We start from the raw sequence: 19,584 nt of genomic DNA on the forward strand, positions 1-19,584 counted from the left end.
GAACTTAAGTTAATTGATAAATATTATAAATGAATTTATAATTCTCTGGTTCTTCCTGAAATTAATTATTTTTATATGCTTTTCCCCCAGAGATTTGCTATCAGTTTTCAATAATTATTTATAGATCAAAATGGACAATACCTAACCAAGTACAATAATTTCTTTATCATCAAAGCAGATGTCTGACCAGGTGGTGGCACAGTGGATAGTGTGTAAGACTGTGATGCAGAGGACCCAGTTTGGAACCCTGAGGTCACTGGCTTGAGCATGGGCTCATCTGGCTTAAGCATGGACTCACTGGCTTGAGTGAGGGGTCGCTGGCTTGAGCGTGGGATTATAGATATAAACCCATGGTCGCTAGCTTGAGCCCAAAGGTGCTGGTTTGAAGTCCAAGGTCGCTGGCTTGAGCAAGGGGTCACTCACTCTGTTGCAGCACCTCTGGTCACGGCACATATGAGAAAGCAGTCTATGAACAACTAAGGTGCTGCAACGAAGAATTGATGCTTCTTATCTCTCTCCCTTTCTTTCTGTCCCTATCTGCCCCTCACTCTGACTCTGTCTCTGTCAAAAAAAAACAAAAACAAAAACAAAACCAGAAATGAATACATGAACAAAGTCAACATAGGAATATTTGCCAGGACATTTAGCACTATCAGAAATGATTTCAGTTTTAAAATTGTAACTATGTATCTTAGAATAAGTTTAGAATTACACATTATTTTTTAAATAGTGCCTACAGACAGTTCAGTAGGGCATATTATTCTGTCAATTTTTACTGTTGTACTTAGTGATCCTTCAAGTTGTTAGTAATGCTTGCATTTAAAAACCAGGAGTTTTACCAGGGTACCAAGCTGCCAGATAAATCTTTTCTCTGAGCCTCCACAAACCTGGATAACCAAGGGCTCAGCAAGGCTGTCTCAAATTTTTCAAGACCAATCCAACCAATAACATTAGAACTATGACTTATACACCTGTCAAATATGTGACTAAGACGTTAGTTAGTTCGCTGACCCTCTGGCCAACTTCTGGGTGTGTTCTTGTCTTCTTCATATTGTAATCCAATGCCGTATGTTCAGTTCACAACTGATATGAAAAGAACAAAGTAGAGGAAAAACAACCTGTGGCTGTTCTTTTTTGGGTACCGAGAAAAGTAATAAATGGGAGATGATGGTTATATAAAGGAGGTGGGGGGGAGGAGACATAATATATGAAGCTGGCAAGGTGGGCTCACTTATGAAGGCTGCACACACCTCCTTTAACTTATCTGGTAAGTAGAAATGTTTGTTTACCAACCAAGCCGTCTAGACCACTTAATAGTAAAGCTGCTGATGCTTCACTAATTGTGAAAACTTGAAACATATTTGATTATAGCTTCTTTAAAGATAGAATATGTTTATATTTTCTGTAAAAATATACCAATTATGCCTATGAGGAACTTTAATAGTTTTTTTTTTAAGTGCGTGCAAGAAAAACAAGACAGGAAGGGAAAGAGATGAGAAGTATCAACTTGTAGTTGCGTCACTCTAGTTGATCATTGATCGCTTCTCATTTGTGTCTTGACCAAGGGGCTCAGGCTGAACCAGTGACCTCTTGTTCAAACAAGCAAACAATGGGATCAAAGCTCCAGCTGGCAACCCTGCAATCATGTTGGTGAGCCTGTGCTCAAGCCGGCGACCTTGTGATTTTGAATCTGGGTCCTCAGTGTCCCAGATTGATGCTCTATCCACTGTGCCACCACTGGTCAGACAACATAGTCTTGCTTCTTTTTTGTTTTTTTTTTTAAAATATTTTTATTTATTCATTTTAGAGAGGAGAGAGAGAGAGAGAGAGAGAGAGAGAGAGAGAGAGAGAGAGAGAGAGAGAAGGAGAAGAAAGGGGGGAGGAGCAGGGAGCTTCAACTCCTATATGTGTCTTAGACCAGGCAGTGTGGGTATTGAACCAGAGACCTCAGCATTCCAGGTCGATGCTTTATCCACTGAGCCACCACAGGTCAGGCTATAGTCTTGTTTTTAATTATTCATCTAGGCATACCTTTTCTTAAAAATTGACACATCCGCCTGACCTGTTGTGGCACAGTGGATTAAAGTTGACCTGGAATGCTGAGGTCGCTGGATCAAAACCCCAGGCTTGCACAGTCAAGGCACATATGGGAGTTGATGCTTCCTGCTCCCCCCCCCTTCTCTCTCTCTCTCTCTCTCTGTCTCTCTTCTCTAAAATGTATAAATAAATAAAAATAATTAAAAAAAAATGGACACATCCTGATCCTGATTTAAAGGGGTGATTTCATTGTTAACTCATTTAAGTTAATCCCAAAAATACAGAAAGATGTTATAGGAAAGGGTTTTAAGGCAAGAGAAGAAGGATTTCCATTAATTCTTTTTTTCTTTTTTCTTTTTTATAGGATCTGTGGTTGTGGTTCTGGAGAATCTGGCTGTGCTGTGTGTGGATGTTGCAAGGCTTGTGCAAGGGAGCTGGATGGTCAAGAGGCAAGACAAAGAGGAATTCTTGATGCGGTGAAAGAGATGATACCTTTAGATCTTCTGTTAGGTAATTTGCTTTATTGTACTAAACATCTTATTCTCAACTTAGTTATTACTAGTATCTATTAGATATGTTAAAATGTTAACATAATAGTTAATTATGTAATACTGTGTGTTTTATAACTTACAATATGTCGTTTATTAATGGAAGAGATTATTTTTCTCTTTTTTGCTACTATTCTTGCAGTAAAAATAATGTTTTAGACAGTGTATAGTTCTGTTAAATCTATAAAATTGTATGTGTGTGATCTTTCTTTTTAAATTAATTAACTAGCTGTCCCAGTTCCTGGGGTTAACATTGAAGAACACCTTCAGTTAAGACAAGAAGAGAAAAGGCAGCGAGTAATCAGGAGACACAGAATAGAGGAAGGAAGAGGTAAGATGTAGTTGTAGAGAAAAAGTATTTTTAAAAATCCATTTTCTTGCCCTGTACTGAGACAACTGAAAAGTTGCAGAATAGACTGATTAGGTATGAAATTGAAATTAAAATTAGTACTCATGAAAATAATGTGAAAATATTCAGAGTATTTATGATTGTGCTAATCACATACATTTAATTCAGTAGGGTATTTATGGTATAAGTCAGCTGTTTTAAGAATTACTGTGCATTCTGCTAAACATCAAAAACTATTAGCAATGGCAGCTTTTAAAAAAATATAAATTCTAAGAACTTGTTATTCATCCAAATTTTGGACTCATCTATTTAATCATAAACAAAGTAGTTTAATGTAGTATTTTATTTTTCATTATCTTACTCATTTATAATCATTATCATTTGGGCATAGTCATACCATTCTTTATTCCAATCCAGTGCATAATTATGCTTTTATGTCTTTTATTATCTTTTTTTAAAGTTTATTCTAGTTATGTTAAAGAATGTCTGTGGGTTTTAATTGCAAAGGTAGATCTATCTATCTTTTCCTCATTTGTAAACATTTCTCAGCCTAAAATATATTTAATGGTAGGTATAATAGGTAAATAAAGTGTTATTTAAGCTGCTTTTGCCTAATAGAATCTTTTTATTGTAGGATTAAGATAGATTGTTACAGAGGTCTGTAATTTTATTCTTCTGCCAGATAAAAACTTGATTAGAAATCTTTACTGATGATGTATATTTTAAATACCTATTAGAAGTGATTTGATATTTGCTGCCTGAATAGAACCTGTTATCCATTTAATCATCATTACAAATTTTTTTCTAGGCATTACATTAAATTATAGCCTCTAAAGAATATTTTAGTGAGATTAATACATATACTGTCATTATTTACATGATATAAATATATAGAGAAATTGTACATTGTTTTATATAGAAAATAGGGTAAAATTTAAGTTCTGTGTCTTTATGATATGTGGTAACTGAATGGTAATTCCTTTTATGTTAATGAGATGATTTGCCTAAAGTAAATTATTAGTGTCTCTTTTTTACTACCTGTTTCTTCTCTTTTTGGAAATACTAGGTTGAATCATACAAAACTCAGCAAATCTTTATGATGACATTTAATCACTTGCCTAATGCTGTGTATTTTGTTAATCTTTTTTCTGTAAAAAGCTATTATTCTCTAGCTATAGTAGTATATATGCATATCAGAAGTAAAGACATTGATTATGCATTGATTAGTCAACAAAACTTTGTGATTGCAGAGTCTTCTTTTGTCATTTATTTTTAAATGTTTCATAGACCTTTAAAGCATAAACTCTAACCTTTGAAAGGTCAAAGACTTTGTTATTTAAATATTTACAGAAATTAAGTTATTGAATCTGATTTTACAGGCAGGAGTTAGTTTCCAGGCCCTTGTTGTATATTTTGTGACAAATGAGTTTCACGTACAATTATTAATATAGAGAAACACTTCAAATTAATGGCGTGCAAAGATTTTCTTATTTTTTTTGGTTGGGCTCTTTCTTACACATATCTTCTTTCATTTTGTTACAACAGAATATCTAGTAAATATCTTTTCTTGATGAGGTAGGAACTTCATAATGGACCTTAATTATTGGCACTCACTGTTTTGCATGGTACTGAAATTCATGCATATTAGAACCATGTCCATACTTTTCAGTCACCACAAGTTACTGTGCACCATGCAGTGAGGACATACTTTGAATATGCATGTGTTTCAGTTAACATGATGTGAAGAGAAGCCTGCTTGAATATTTTATATTTTGTAAAAATACTTTTAAACCAGAATTCTAACTGTAATTTAAAAAAGAATTTTGTTATATGATATTTCTATAATCTTTATTTTCCATCACAGTACTTCATTATAAGCAATTTTATGAGAAAAATAAAATGAACACATAGCTATATCTATATCTCCGTAGGGGGGGAAAACTAAAAGGGTAAATACCAAAAAGTTAATAAGAGAACTGTTAATGAGAACTGAGTCTGTAGGTGATTTTTATTTTGTCTTTACAATCTGTTTTCTAAATTGTCTCCAATATTTGCATATTACTTTATTAACAAAATAAGAGTTATGTTTTAAAACTGAAGCTATTGTTTCTTTAAAAATATAGACTGATTTTAAGGCACTTATATTTTCCATTTGTTTTTTTAAAAACTTTTTATTTTAATTGGATGGAGGAATCCCTTTTAGGTACTATGCTTTTAATTAGTTCAGGGCAGAGGTTCTCAAAGTGGTCTCAAAGGACTAGCATCACTTGGGCACTTGTTACATTTGCCTGTTCTCAGACCCCTCACAAGACTTACGGAATCAGAAACTTGGACAGTGGGGCCCACCAAACTTTGTTTAAACAAACTCACCAGGCAATTCTGATGTTGCTGAGGTTTGAGAACCACTCTAGGGCAGGGATGTTCAAAATGTGTCCAGGACTTTCCACATCAGCATCAGTTGGATCTAATGAGGTAGACCTCTGCTTGAGGGTCTTGGATTCAGTTGTAAGTCACATGTTCAGTGTTGTAGGGCTCTTGGTTGGCACTGTGCTAGGATTGTTCGTCTTGTCTTCATGAGGAACAGGAATGTGTTCCAGTTGTCATATGGACCTTTTTTTTTTTTTTGGCTTCTACTTGTTATTTTTTAGATACTAACAGTAATATGTAAGTAATTAAGCTCATTAGTAATTGGCTTTTAACTAAATTGAAATTTCATAAATTCATGATAATATTATGTTAAATAATTTTAATTGATTTGTTTATCAGCTTTCCAAGCTTGTGTTAAGTGTTTCAGAGTAGATCAAAATTTCAGGAACTCATTCTTGAATTAAAATCTTGCTCAGTCAGCCTCAGGCCTGTTGGTTCTGTTGTTTATGATATGAGGACGTTAATGCAATGTGCTATTGAAACTCATAAATGTGAAACTTTGTCTTTAGATTTTTTTCTTCTTTTTTTTTTTTTTTTTTTTTGTGTATTTTTCTGAAGCTGGAAACCAGGAGAGACAGTCAGACAGACTCCCGCATGCACCTGACCGGGATCCACCCGGCACGCCCACCAGGGGGCGATGCTCTGCCCCTCTGGGGCGTCGCTCTGCCGCGACCAGAGCCACTCTAGTGCCTGGGGCAGAGGCCAAGGAGCTATCCCCAGCGCTCGGGCCATCTTTGCTCCAATGAAGCCTTGGCTGCGGGAGGAGAAGAGAGAGACAGAGAGGAAGGAGGGGGGCGGGGTGGAGAAGCAAATGGGTGCTTCTCCTATGTGCCCTGGCCGGGAATCGAACCCGGGTCCCCCGCACGCCAGGCCGACGCTCTACCGCTGAGCCAACCGGCCAGGACCTCTTCTTTTTTTTAATTAAGTGAAAGATGGGGAGGCAGAGAGATAGACTCCTTCATGTGCCCCAACCGGGATCAACCCAGCAAGCCCCCTACAGGGCGATGCTCTGCCCATCTGGGGCCCTGTTCTCTGTTGCTCGCAACGAAGCAGATGGTTATTTCTCCTGTGTGCCCTGACTGGGAATCAAACCTGGGACATTCACACACTGACCAATGCTCTACCACTGAGCCAACTGTCCAAGGCCTGTCTTGACATTTTTTATAATACAATTTTCCACTTAGCATATTGCTCACAAAAATTAGGGAATATTTAAAAGTGAATATGAAATAAAATATCCCCTAATTTTTTGTTAGCTGTATATTTTCCTTTAACCATATAGTCTTAGGCACCAATATAATTGCGATAACTTTTAGTTTTTTGATTAAGCTTGATTGAGATGTAAATTCTCTGAGACATGTATTAATAAGTAAAATGCTTGTTCAGTGGATTTTTTTCTTATGTGTGTGTGCGTGTGTGTGTGTGTGTGTGTGTGTGAAAGGAAAGTAGGTTTATTCAAGAGCAGTCAGTCTTAGACGATGGCAGGAGTTTTTGTTGTTTTAAATATTTTTTATTGAATTGATTGAGGTTACATTAATTAATAAAATTATAGCGGTTTCAGGTGTACAATTCTATAATATATTGTCTGTATAATGTATTGTGTGTTCACCACCCCTAGTCAAGTCTCCTTCCGTCACCATTATCCCCCTCTACCTTCTTCTTCTCCCCACCCCACTTTTCCTCTGTAAATAAAGTGCTTGTTCAGTGGAAGTTTTAAGTACAACTTTTCCACGTTGGTGGAAGGACTACTGGGTGATTGTTATCAACGATCTTTCTGTGCCCTTTCTGCTCTCCATTGTAAGGAAAACTAAGCTCAAATAATATTTGGTACTTTTTCTTCTTTCTTTCCCCTCTTAATATCAAATCAAAGTTTCATAGCTGTGAGTTGTAGATGGGGTTGAGCTTATGTCCTGGCTTGCCTGGGACATTCCTGTTTTGCCTACTGTCTGGGCATGTTTCTAAATAGTGCCCTCAGTAGAATATCATCTGAATAATATGTTATGCTTAGTGTAGCTATAGAGCATGGTGGCTAAGAGCATGGATCCGGAAGTTAGACTTTGGTTCAGATCTTGACTCCTTCACTTTTACTGGAAATATATGACTGGAATTTTACCACTCTGAACCTCACTTTCCTTACCTTTAAAATGGGGATTATGACTACTTGCGTATGATGTTAATGAGGATTAAGTGGTATGCATGAAAATGCCTGACGTATACTAAGGCCTAAGTAAATGTTTGATGATGATGATGATAATGATGATGATGATGATGATGATGATGATGATGATGATGATGATGGCTCTAGTAATGAGGATGATGCTGGTACTGATGGGCTACTTGGTAGACTTCTACTCTCTTTGGATTTGACTGTTTTACAGTTGCAGCTTTGACTTACTTCATTGCTTTTTCTCACAACAATGGCATGCTAATCACAAAACATTGGTTATTATTAACAAAAACCCCAACAGAATAAAACTGTAGAATAAAACTATTACTATTTTAATAGAAAAATGGTTTTGCATAGTTACAAATTAGAATGTAAAAACAAATTTATTATAGGTAGTCTTTCTTTTAAGTCTCTGGAAACCATTGTGTTCTGATTTGACATATCAAATCCAGTATTAGCTGATCTTCCAACGCCAGATGAAAGTCCTTTTTTAAATAAAATATTAGAAAAAGCATTTAGAAAACATAAGTAAAAAAAGTCTATATAATTCTTCATCCAAAGATAACACTGGTTAAATTTTGGTGTACTTGCTTAAAATTTTTCTATACATAGTTTTTTTTTTAGTTATTTCATACTGTGATATATATATAATTATATTAATGTTCTGGTTTGTTCCCCTTAATATTATATCAGAAAATATTTTTGTGGTTCATTTAGGTCAAAGATTTTCTGCAAACCTAGCCTTTAAATTATTTTTATTTATTGTCATCTTCTAATCAAGTTTTATACATTTCCAATTATATCACTGACTAAATTTTGTTTTTATATTTACTTAATGGTACAGTACATACATTTTATATTTTGATGCTGGTGTTTTCTTGTCTTTCTGTTCTCCTCCACCAAGCAAATGAGGTTTAAGTCTGATAGGGTATATAATTCCATATCTTCCTCCACTATAATATATAATACCCACCCATGTGTGAAAGTATAGGCATATGTTTATTTACAAAAATAATATATATACTTGTTTATAACATCTTTTTTTTTCATTTTACAGTACAACATGAACACACTCTAGGTTGGTAAATGTGGCTCTACCACATACTATTTAATAGCTACATAACATTTCATAAAATGGCTATACTACAATTTATTCTTCAATTTTGTTGATGGGCATTCAGATTATTTTCAGAGTTTTGCTATAATAAATATTCTTAAACTTGTAGCTATATGTATTGGATGTATTGAAGTTTTTATTTGTATAGTAGAGTTTCCCAGGAATAGAAACATGGGCCAGAGAATGTTTATGTTTTAAATTTTAATAGATATTTCAAATCATTTTTAAAACATTGCAGGAATTTATCTTCTCAAGATGAATGTGATATTTTCCTCTAGCATCACCTGTGTTTTTAATTTTTCAAACCAGTAAACAGTGCTATCTTACTGCTAATTTAAATAACACAAAAGTATTTTCTGTGTAAAATTCTTCATAAATCTTATTTTAATGGCTGAATAGTCTCCATTGAGTAGATATGTCATAGTTTTTCATTAATCATTCTGTTTGAATTGTTTTAAATTTTTTATTACAGTTAGTAAGGTTACATTAACACCTTTGAGTTGAAACTTTTAAAAAACATTTTAGTTTTCTTTAGGATAGTTTTCTGGATATACAATTACTGAGCCAAACAATAGTAATACTTTTTAGTTTCTTGTAATGTGTCACCATAACTTTTCTGAAAAGCTTGTCCTGTTTTACGCTGCCACTTACTCCAGTTATCCCTTCTACCTGCTGGCCTGTGGATGTTCTCTGAAAAACCCATTGTCTACACATGAATGGAAGGAGCTTTTAAATAACTATATTTTTACTTTTTGCTCCCCTTTTTCATTCACACCCCCCCACACTGAAGCAAATAAACCAACATATTCTGTTCTACCTTCTTAATTCTATTAAAAAGTTTTTAAAGCTTTTGAATGTCTCCTTCCTAGAATGCCACTGAGTTATCTCAGTCCACTTCTGCCTTTTGTCTAAATTACAGCAAAAAGCCTTGTATTGTAAATGGTCTTACCCGTAATCTCCTTTTAAGCTGTTGTCCACCTTCTATTCAGAATGTTTTTTCTATCTCTTTTTTTTTAATATTTTATTTTTAACTTTATTCAGTTTTTTTTTTAGAGAGACAGAGAGAGAGAGAGAGAGAGAGAGAAAGAGAGAGAGAGGAGCAGAAAGCATCAACTCCCATATGTGCCTTGACCAGGCAAGCCCAGGGTTTTGAACCGGCAACCTCAGTGTTCCCAGGTCAACACTTTATCCACTGCGCCACCACAGGTCAGGCCAGAATGTTTTTTCTAAAATGCAGATCTGATCAGCATTTTTCTGTTTAAAACCAAAAAGCTATTCATTGTTCTTAGAATGAATTCCACATTTTATCTCTACAGCCTCATCTCTCTTCACTCTCTATTTCATATCCCCAAATAGTTTCCCCCATATCTCTGAAACTTTCCCACAGTCATTACCTTTTATTAGATCTTAACTGTTATTTTCTTTTCTTGTACTCTGAATCTTCCTCCTTTCCCATCCTCAAGTTTTGCTAACTGTGCCATAGCACATTGTTTTAATTTCTTGTTGATTTGTGTGTAAAATCTCCCTGCCCCCATTAGAACTGTGAGCTTCTTGAAGCAGAGATGCTGTCTTGTTTATCCAAGTGCCTTAGCATGTTGCCTGAAATTTGTCAATACTTAATATGTCTTTATTTACTAATTGGAAACATTTCATAGACTTCTCATCACCTCTGTAATGAAGTTTCATGGTATAAAAATTTTAATCTTTTTTTGTTTTGTTTTGTTTTGTTTTTGTATTCTTCCAAAGTTAGAAGCTGGGAGGCAGTCAGACTCTTTCATGTGCCTGACCAGGGTCCACCCGGCATGCCCACCAGGGAGCGATGCTCTGCCCTTTTGGGGTGTTGCTCTGTAGCAGACGGAGCCATTCTAGCGCCTGAGGCAGAGGCCATGGAGCCATCCTCAGTACCCGGGGCCAACCTTGCTCCAGTGGAGCCTTGGCTGCGGTAGGGGAAGGGAGAGGTAGAGAGATAGGAGAGATGGAAGGACAGAGAAGCAGATGAGCGCTTCTCCTGTGTGCCCTGACCAGGAATCAAACCCAAGACTTCCACACACCCAGCCACACGCTCTACTGCTGAGCCAACCGGTCAGGGCCCAATTTTTTTATTTTTTTAAAATAAATCTTTAAATTCATTTCCCATGACTTTCTGCTTAGTAACTCATTTCAGCAATTTTTTTAATCAGTAGAGGGTTTTTATTTTTTATATGCTTATGTCATGAATTCATAGGAAATGGTTCCAGCAGCTCAGTCTCTTTTCTGCTGGTTCTCACAAAGTTAGCTTCTCTGGGTTGAGCAGGCTAACACTTTATTTGAACCCAGATATCTTTCTCTTTGGCTTTCTTCTTTTTCTGATCATTTTTTCTTCACTATTTCAGAAAGCTAACTTGGCTCTTAGAGTGCTTAATATGCTCAATATGTACATTAATTCTGTTGGCAAGAATCTTGCTCTTGTTTATTCACAACAGTGCCCACTGCATGTTGAGTGACATTGTAGGGTCTTCCAGTTTTTCCATGGTAATATTTGTGGGGCATTCCTTTTGAACAATACCATATCCTTGATGGCTACAGTATCACCTTTCTTGCAGATTTGCATGTATGTGACTGAAAGAACAATTCCATGGCTTTTTTTCTTTTTTTTAAGAGAGAGACAGAGATAGAATGGGAGAGAGATAAGAGGAATAAAGTTGTAGTTGTGGCACTTCAGTTGTTCAGTGATTGCTTCTCATACTGCCTTGATGGGGAGGTGGGGTTGCCACTGTGCCAGTGACCCCTTGCTCAAGCCAGCCACCGGGGACTTTAAGCCAGATAAGCCCATGCTCAAACCGGCAAGCTCGGGGTTTCCAAGCTGGGACCTCAGCATCCCACATAGATGCTCCATCTGCTGCACCACCACTTGGTTAGGCCAGTTCCATATTTTCTAAAAGACTTAGAGAACATATAGCAGTTGCTCTCCTCTTTCCCTTCGTGCTAGTTGTGGCGAATTATTGGAAAATGGTGGTTCCAGCCGAAAAGGCTCAGCTATGTTTTTTTTAATGAATGACAGTATTGTTATTAACATCTTCATGCTTTTAGAAATCCTATTTCAGCCTGGAGTGACCTCTCTTCCCTTTCTTCTTTTTTGGTGAACTTTTCTCATTTCTTTGAAATCTGTTTGACTCTCTAGCATTCATTTGCTCTCTTTTTCTCCTTCAGGATGTAATGTGTATACAGATTTCCTTTATAACATTTATCACAACATATTGCAATTGTTTTTATTTCTGTCTTCCCTAGTACGTATACTGAATTCCAATGAGATCTTTGTCTTTGTCATTATACCCATGACCCCTAGTGTCTCATTATAGTAAAAGTAATAAAAAATGTTTGTTGAATATATGAATGACCAAATTATGTAAGAAATATTATTTTAGTCAATGGAATACTATTGTGTTTTAAAACCTGATAGCTTAGTGTTATAAGTGATGATTTAAATTGAACTCAGGTGGTATACTTTCTATGTGTGATTGCTTGTAAGCTTTCTAGATTTGTACATCAGAAGACTAAAATTGAAGTGAGAAGCTAAGTCCCTGTTATTATAGGTATAATGTTTTTGTGGGAAGAAATAATATTCCAAGTAGACCATAGAAATCAGAAAATGGTAATATAAATTAATATTGTTATTTTAATATTTATAGTTCTTTTATGTAGTTGGAAGTGTCAGTTTTTAGAGTGATTTATCTTACCTGCTTTAGTAAATCAACCAAAAATTAATCCATTTTGAATAAATAGACATTTTGTTCATATTTGAAATATATCCCACTTATTACATTTTAAAAAGAGCTCTATTTTTATAATCTTAGCTTAAAAATAATTGATACTCTATTACTGGGAAATAATACAGAATGGAGCAAAAGTAGGTTTACAGTTGTTTGTATGGAAAATAATACAATAATAAGTAAACAATGCAAGAATAAATTTTCACATATTCACAACAGTTGTAAACTTTTGCTGTACCCTGTGTTTAATTCTAATATTAAATTAGCATATTTCTATTTGGAGTAATCATCGAATATGTGGGGGGTTTTTTTGGGTTTTTTTTTTTTTTTTGTATTTTTCTGAAGCTGGAAACGGGGAGAGACAATCAGACAGACTCCCCGCATGCGCCTGACCGGGATCCACCCCGCACACCCACCAGGGGCGAGGTTCTGCCCCTCCGGGGCGTCGCTCTGCCACGACCAGAGCCACTCTAGCGCCTGGGGCAGAGGCCAAGGAGCCATCCCCAGCGCCTGGGCCATCTTTGTTCCAATGGAGCCTTGGCTGCAGGAGGAGAAGAGAGAGATAGAGAGGAAGGAGGGGAGAGGGCGGAGAAGCAAATGGGTGCTTCTCCTATGTGCCCTGGCTGGGAATTGAACCCGGGTCCCCCGCACGCCAGGCTGACGCTCTACTGCTGAGCCAACCGGCCAGGGCCCGAATATGTTGGTTTTTATTGAAATGGTGATGCGTGTAGTTTTACCTATAACTAGACACATAGTAAAATATATTTTTTCTACCATTTTAAAATGTTTAGTGAAAGGTATTTTTGCTATTTAATTTGACATTTGTTAAATTTGATAATAGGGCAATAGTTGTATTTTGTTCCATTGTTAGAAAATTAATTATACCTAAGGATCTGTAAGGAATTATGAAGAAACTTGCTTTAATTAAAAATATTGAATGCTTATAAACTGTCAATTTTTAAATACTTAACTATCAAATTTAGAGTTTTGAAATTTGCAGGCATGTTGCTAAAATTTAAGGAAGCTATAATTCTATTTAAAAGTCTGAAATTTTAGATATAATTTAAAATTTTCTTTTCAAGCTAATGATTACAGGGAAAAGTAGTAGATTTTAAATTTTACTGAAAATAAATTTGGCTATACTTTTTTCCCTGAATACTAAATGTTGAAATTACTGTTATTTATGTGAATAGGTATTTGTGTATGTAAATGCATGTACATAGTGGAGCTTCAGAAAGAAATGATTTTATGAAAGATGGTTAATGTTTCATAAATGTTACTGGGTTTATATTTTCCTCTTCAGCATCAATATGAAGCTCAGTTTATTCTTGTTTCTGATTTGGAGTATATGTTTACAGAAATTATACATAAAATTTATTAACATTTTTAGAAAAATCAAATACTTATATAATTCTGTCTATAAAGTTGTGATTTTATGTATATACATACACGTGTATCATATCATGGTGCATTCTTTGTTTTGGTTTGTCTTATTTCCTTGTATGACAGAATATAGTTTAATCAGTAACATTTATCTTTGTTTTATAGCAAAACTGGTAACTGATATTAAATCTTGAAGACGTTTAAATTTAATCTGAATTTAAATATTAGTTGTTTTTTTGGTATTTCAGTAGGAAAGATACTTGTTTTTAATGAACATGTGGTTTACTAAGTTTGAATATATATGATGTTAAAATTATTTGTGAGGTATTATATAAGAAAATATTTGTTTATTCTAATTGAGCTTTCTAATTATTTACTTGAGACTATTATTACTTGATTACTTTATAAGTATAATATAAAGATAGAATTTGTACTATATAAAGTATAAGATATTAAAGATATTTAAGATATTAACATTTGTGTGTAGAATGGTGAATAAATTATGGTTGGGGTTGGGGGGTTAATGTGGGAGAATTGGAAGGAAAGTATAATGTCCAAAACAGTAAAGAATAAATTTCCATGCTTTTTAGTTTGAATTATTTTTGTTCATTGTAGTGTTTTCATTTTGTGAGCTTTTCTATGCACATGCAAAATGTTTCTCCTCAGGCCCCATTGTATTTGCTGGTCCTATTTTTATGAACCATCGAGAACAGGCTCTAGCCAGACTCAGATCCCATCCAGCACAGCTAAAGCATAAACGGGACAAGCACAAAGGTATTTGGTCTTCCTTATCAACTAGGTGGGATACTTTCCCAGTTTCTTCCACTCATTTGAATTTTGTCTCTGGAAAAATGCACAAACCTGATTCTTCTACTTTGCTTCTATCATTATTATATAGCCTGAGGAGAAAGAACATGCTGAAAGTTGTACTGTTTGTTGATGACTATCAATCTTAATTTTTTTGTCAACTTTAAGGCATTTTACACTATATCTTTTTCTTTTTCATTCTTTTAAAAAATCATACAGTTAAGGAAAGGTGAAAAAAGCAATTACTGCCTTCTATTTTCATCCTTTGTTTTCTGTTTTTAGATGACTGCTATCTGACATTTTGCTTTTAAGTTCTAAATACTGTTTAATTGTTTAGAATTAACAAAACTACTAAATTCAATGTATATATTAATAATTAGTTGACTGCTATTGCACTTTTTCATTGTTTTAATAGTAAAATTTATATCTGCAATACACCAGACCACATGAATTATTTGATATTTGAGAGTTGGTGATAGGTGTAAGCAAAGAGTGAGGTATGTAGACCTACTCTAGCCCTCAGAAAATGACACAGGTCTAAACAAATTTGTGAGTGGCTAGGAATCTGTTTATGCACAATTCTTTGAGGTATCAGTTTGGTATAAATTAAAAATATTCCTAAGGCACACTTACTTTTAAACCACAGATTATGAGTCAGCTAAGATCAGGAAAGAATTTAATGCAGACAATTTATAAATTTACATATAAATTCTGTGAACCACGGGTTCTTGGACTAATGCAATTTACAGTTGCTATTTTCTTAAATGCCTTAAATACCAATCCCTATAGTCAGATTAATTTGTTTTTGTGCCTTATTTTTTTGCTGCATAACTGTTAACAGACTAATTTTATTTTTAAAATTTCACATACAGTATATTATAATCAACTTTATTTTTATTTGTCCGTCTCTATCAGTTTGCCAGTCAAAGCAAAGTAGAAACAAAACAGATAAAACCCCTGCTTTTAGTGTAAACACAATCAGAGCACTACTTAAGCTATATTCTGCAGAATTAAAAATTGAGAGGTGTTTTTTTGTTTTTTGTTTTTTGTGTTTTGTTTTGCCCTGGCCAGTTAGCTCAGTTGGTTAGAGCATCATCCCAAAGCAGCAAGGTTGCTTTCTATCCTGGTCAGGGCACTTATGGGAAGCAACCAGTGGATGCATAACTAAGTGGGACAACAAATGAATGCTTTTCTCTCTCCCTTTTTCTCACTCTCCCCCTCTTTCTCCCTTCTCTTCCTCTCTAAAATCAATCAAAAAAAATTTTAATTGAGAATATTTTAAATCCTATGTAATTAACCATAGGAAAATTTGTGATCACTTTATTTACTGAGTGCTTTGACAATACCATATTTAAAATTAAGGAATGATATTTTGGGTATGCTATATAAATTTAGTTGTTGCTAGAATTTCTGATCTCTTTATTTTCAACTATGCCACTATTAATCAGATATTCTCAGTGTCTTCACCCCCCCCTCCCCCACAATTATATTAAGTGAAATTTTTAAAAATATTTTTCCTAGGGTTAAATATTCATATTACATGAAGCAATTTAAAACTTTTTCAGCTCCATGTCAGTATATTGTGGACAAACATTTTTTCCAAAAATTGACAATGAAATACTAAATGAAGACTAAGGTTATAAATTTAAAAGAGACTTTTTACAATGTCATATTGATTAGCTGTAAGAATTACCCAACAATAGCTAGCCTTACTTCCACCTTTTCTGCCACAGGATTATTTTATAACAAGACTGTATATTTGTAGCAACCTTTTTGGAAGGACTGATTTTATAGTATTATAGTATATATTAGTATAGTATAGTATAGTATTATAGTATTTTCTTTTTAATAAGATCTTAAGGTTTTATTGAGTAAATCAACTGTATCTCTGCTACCAAAATTTAAATTTAAAGTAATGGTGCCCTATTTTATATAAAGAGTATTAACTTACCACTTACTAATCCTTCTGCACCCACAACTTCTCTCTCTTACACCCATTGCATTCAGTGTTCCTAATTGTCATTTAATCATCTTGTCATTCACTGCTTTTTATTTTTGTTAAGCATAGTAATTTAATATTTTTTCTACATATATTTTTTTCTCTTTTTTCATACTCTAGTTGTCTTCCAGTGGGAAATTCACTATATTAATTGCTGTGTTCTGTCTTTCATTCAGTTATGTTTGGTGGTACAGATTGTAGGATGACAATAGTTAAAATACGTACTTAAGACTGATTTTTTTTTTTGTCCGGGAGTTTGGAGGGTAAGAACTGTGTATTTATTGTTAACAGGCATGAATTCTGATATGGAAAGTTGGTGACACTGGTAGGATTAAAATAAGTTAATACTGGTTATCTACCCTAATGACCATTTTAAGTATCAAAAAAGATATATCAAAAGGTAGTTTATTATTTCATGTATTTAATACTTAAATCAGAACCATAAAGAGGGTACACAAACTAGATTATGTTAGAAGCGTTTTAAAATATTAATTAAATATTAAATAATACCTGACATAAAACAATGAAACTATTATTGAAGATATTTCCTTATTGCTTCTTGATTGGCATCCTTACTTACAATTTTTTTCACCTGTGGACAGAATGAACATCACTATAGCTGCTTAGAATACACTGTTGCATAAATGAACATTAAAGAGTAAGGAATGTAAATTTGTGATTTCCACATTGAGCAGCTGCCCAGGCGCCCACCTTAGAGAGAACCCTGATTACAAGTGCCATTTTAACAACCAGTTTGCCGAACTCAATAAAAAATTAGGTATCGAACCAGTGCGATGTGACTCAATCCCACTACTGGTTGGAGAGCTTCTGGCTGATTGAAGAGAATTCAGAGAAGGTCACAGAATACATTCTATAAGGGCAAATTTTGGCTAGAGGCAAAATAGAGTATTCAAAACTGAATCAATAAGTATAACATATAATCCATATAACATGTAGTAAGGTGTTTTTATGTTACTATACACTATATTTAAAAAAGATATCTGGGTTAATTTATGTATTAACTGTTCAGTGACTTACATAGAAAAATATTTTAATGTAGTATTCCTAGTTAAGGACATTTGAATTGTTTTGGAGGTAGTCTTGAAATCTGCCTTAAAGTGAATGATATGAAAATCCCGAGACACACTGAAAAAGATCTGTGTGTATTTTACATGTTTTTTGTTTTGTTTAGAAATGGTTTGGTGTAATGGAAATATTTTGGAATTAGGCTTCAGTTTTTATCCTAAATTTGTCATTTAGCTAGAACTATATGGCCATTCATAAATTTCTTAAATTTTTTGGCTTTTGTTTTCTTATTTTAAAAATAAGAATGATAATTTCTGACTGATTATGTTGATATGAAAATTAAGATATAGATGTAAGTACATGTATATATATATGCTTTGTAAATAGAAATTATCCATGAACACTTTAATTCTTTGAATTGAGTTCTTTGCTTTTTTAAGAGTTATCCTATAAAGGTACAAAAGTTGAGATTTGTTAAATATGTAGTTTGTTTTCGCAAAAGATTTAAAATGTCAGCCATTTGGTGGTGATAAAATGCATGAGCCTTATTTTTGATTAAACTTCCAAACCTCTCTGCCATTTATTACTTTGTTTTGGTTACTTAATTTCTCTAAGCTTTGGTTTTTCTAACTGCAAAATACAATAACAATATCTATTTCATTGGGTTATTGTATTGATTAAAGAAAGCAATACTTACAAATATTGAGAACTTTCTATACATTATTTTACTTAACCTTCATCAAAGCCTTGTGAGGTAATTACCACTATTGCTATTTAATAGATCGGAAAGCTAAAACTTACCAAGTCCAGTTGTCACACAGCTAACAAATAGAGCCAGGATTACAATTCAAGTCTCTTAGACTCTAATGCCCCAAAGCTTTTGTCCACTGTGCTATGTAAATTTTCACAGTGTTTAGTACAGAGCCAAGTGTTTAGCAAATTGTACTTGTTACTGCTTTACTCTTTTATTTGAGTGATTTTGCTTGAAGTACTCACTGTGTGCTGTGATACATTTTGTGATGTACATGACCATAAGGTTATCCAAAAAAGTATAGGTTTAAATAAAAATTAAAGTAAGTTAGAGTCCTTTAGATACTGAATCTTCTTTCTCTGTGTATGTACACAAATATGCATAAGTAATGTGTATATACACATTTTTTAGGTATATATCTGTCAAAACTTTATAGCTTTTATAGTTTTAATATCACATGATATATGTATGAACATACTAATATTAGGGGAAATATAGATATGCTTATACCTAAATGGCCACTTGTAAGAATATTGAGACCAACTATTTTTCCTACAAATGTGAGATTAATTTTATTGCTGCTTATTAACACTTTATTGAATAATGAACTTGATTAGAATTAATCTTCCTGAATTTTACTTGGAATTTACAACTAAATTTTTGGCTATTTATTAGGTACCATTTATCTTTGATAAACTTTTATAAATTTCTAAAGTATTAGAATGGTATTTCATTTTTTTAACTCACATCAAATACAGATACAGTATATATATTTTAAAATTCTGTCACTGCTGCTGATAATGATCAAAAGCCTCATTCCTATTTTATTTATATTAATATTTTCATTATTTTTAATAATTATTTAATGTAAATACGTTTATTTAGATGAGTTTGAACAAAATGTTTCTATTATTATTTTTACTTTTAAATACTAGCTGCAACTCTTTTGATCACTATGGTTTTAATCAGTAAATTACTAGGCTTTTTTTTCTCCTTCCCTGATGCTATGTCTCTATTGTGGGATTTGTATTTATATTTAATCTCTGACTGAAAAAAGAGGGCAAAATACTAAATTTAGAGGTAAAAGATTATAACTGGGCATCAATCCATTTATATAAAGTGGAATGATACTTGGAATATTGAATTTAGTTAAGTCTGGCAAAATCATATGAACACAATTTGTTTTCTTTGTTAAATCAGATTTGGTTTTAATAATTAGATGTT

At 33.7% G+C, this 19,584-nt stretch overlaps 1 protein-coding gene across 16 annotated transcripts in view; it reads left to right on the forward strand.

Moving 5' to 3' along the window:
* MYCBP2 (MYC binding protein 2) overlaps positions 1-19,584 on the forward strand; it is a 334,178-nt gene that overhangs the window by 103,002 nt on the left and 211,592 nt on the right. For 14 of the 16 annotated variants that reach the window (XM_066380737.1, XM_066380736.1, XM_066380739.1 and 11 more), the window contains exons 16-18: positions 2,402-2,547; positions 2,815-2,916; positions 14,444-14,551. In XM_066380737.1, the coding sequence (XP_066236834.1) occupies positions 2,402-2,547; positions 2,815-2,916; positions 14,444-14,551 (356 nt within the window). The remainder of the gene's footprint in view (positions 1-2,401; positions 2,548-2,814; positions 2,917-14,443; positions 14,552-19,584) is intronic. The other 2 variants (XM_066380743.1, XM_066380745.1) reach the window with 2 other exon arrangements.

The sequence above is a fragment of the Saccopteryx leptura genome, chromosome 4, assembly GCF_036850995.1.
Source record: "Saccopteryx leptura isolate mSacLep1 chromosome 4, mSacLep1_pri_phased_curated, whole genome shotgun sequence".
In the NCBI taxonomy this organism is placed as follows: Eukaryota; Metazoa; Chordata; class Mammalia; order Chiroptera; family Emballonuridae; genus Saccopteryx; species Saccopteryx leptura.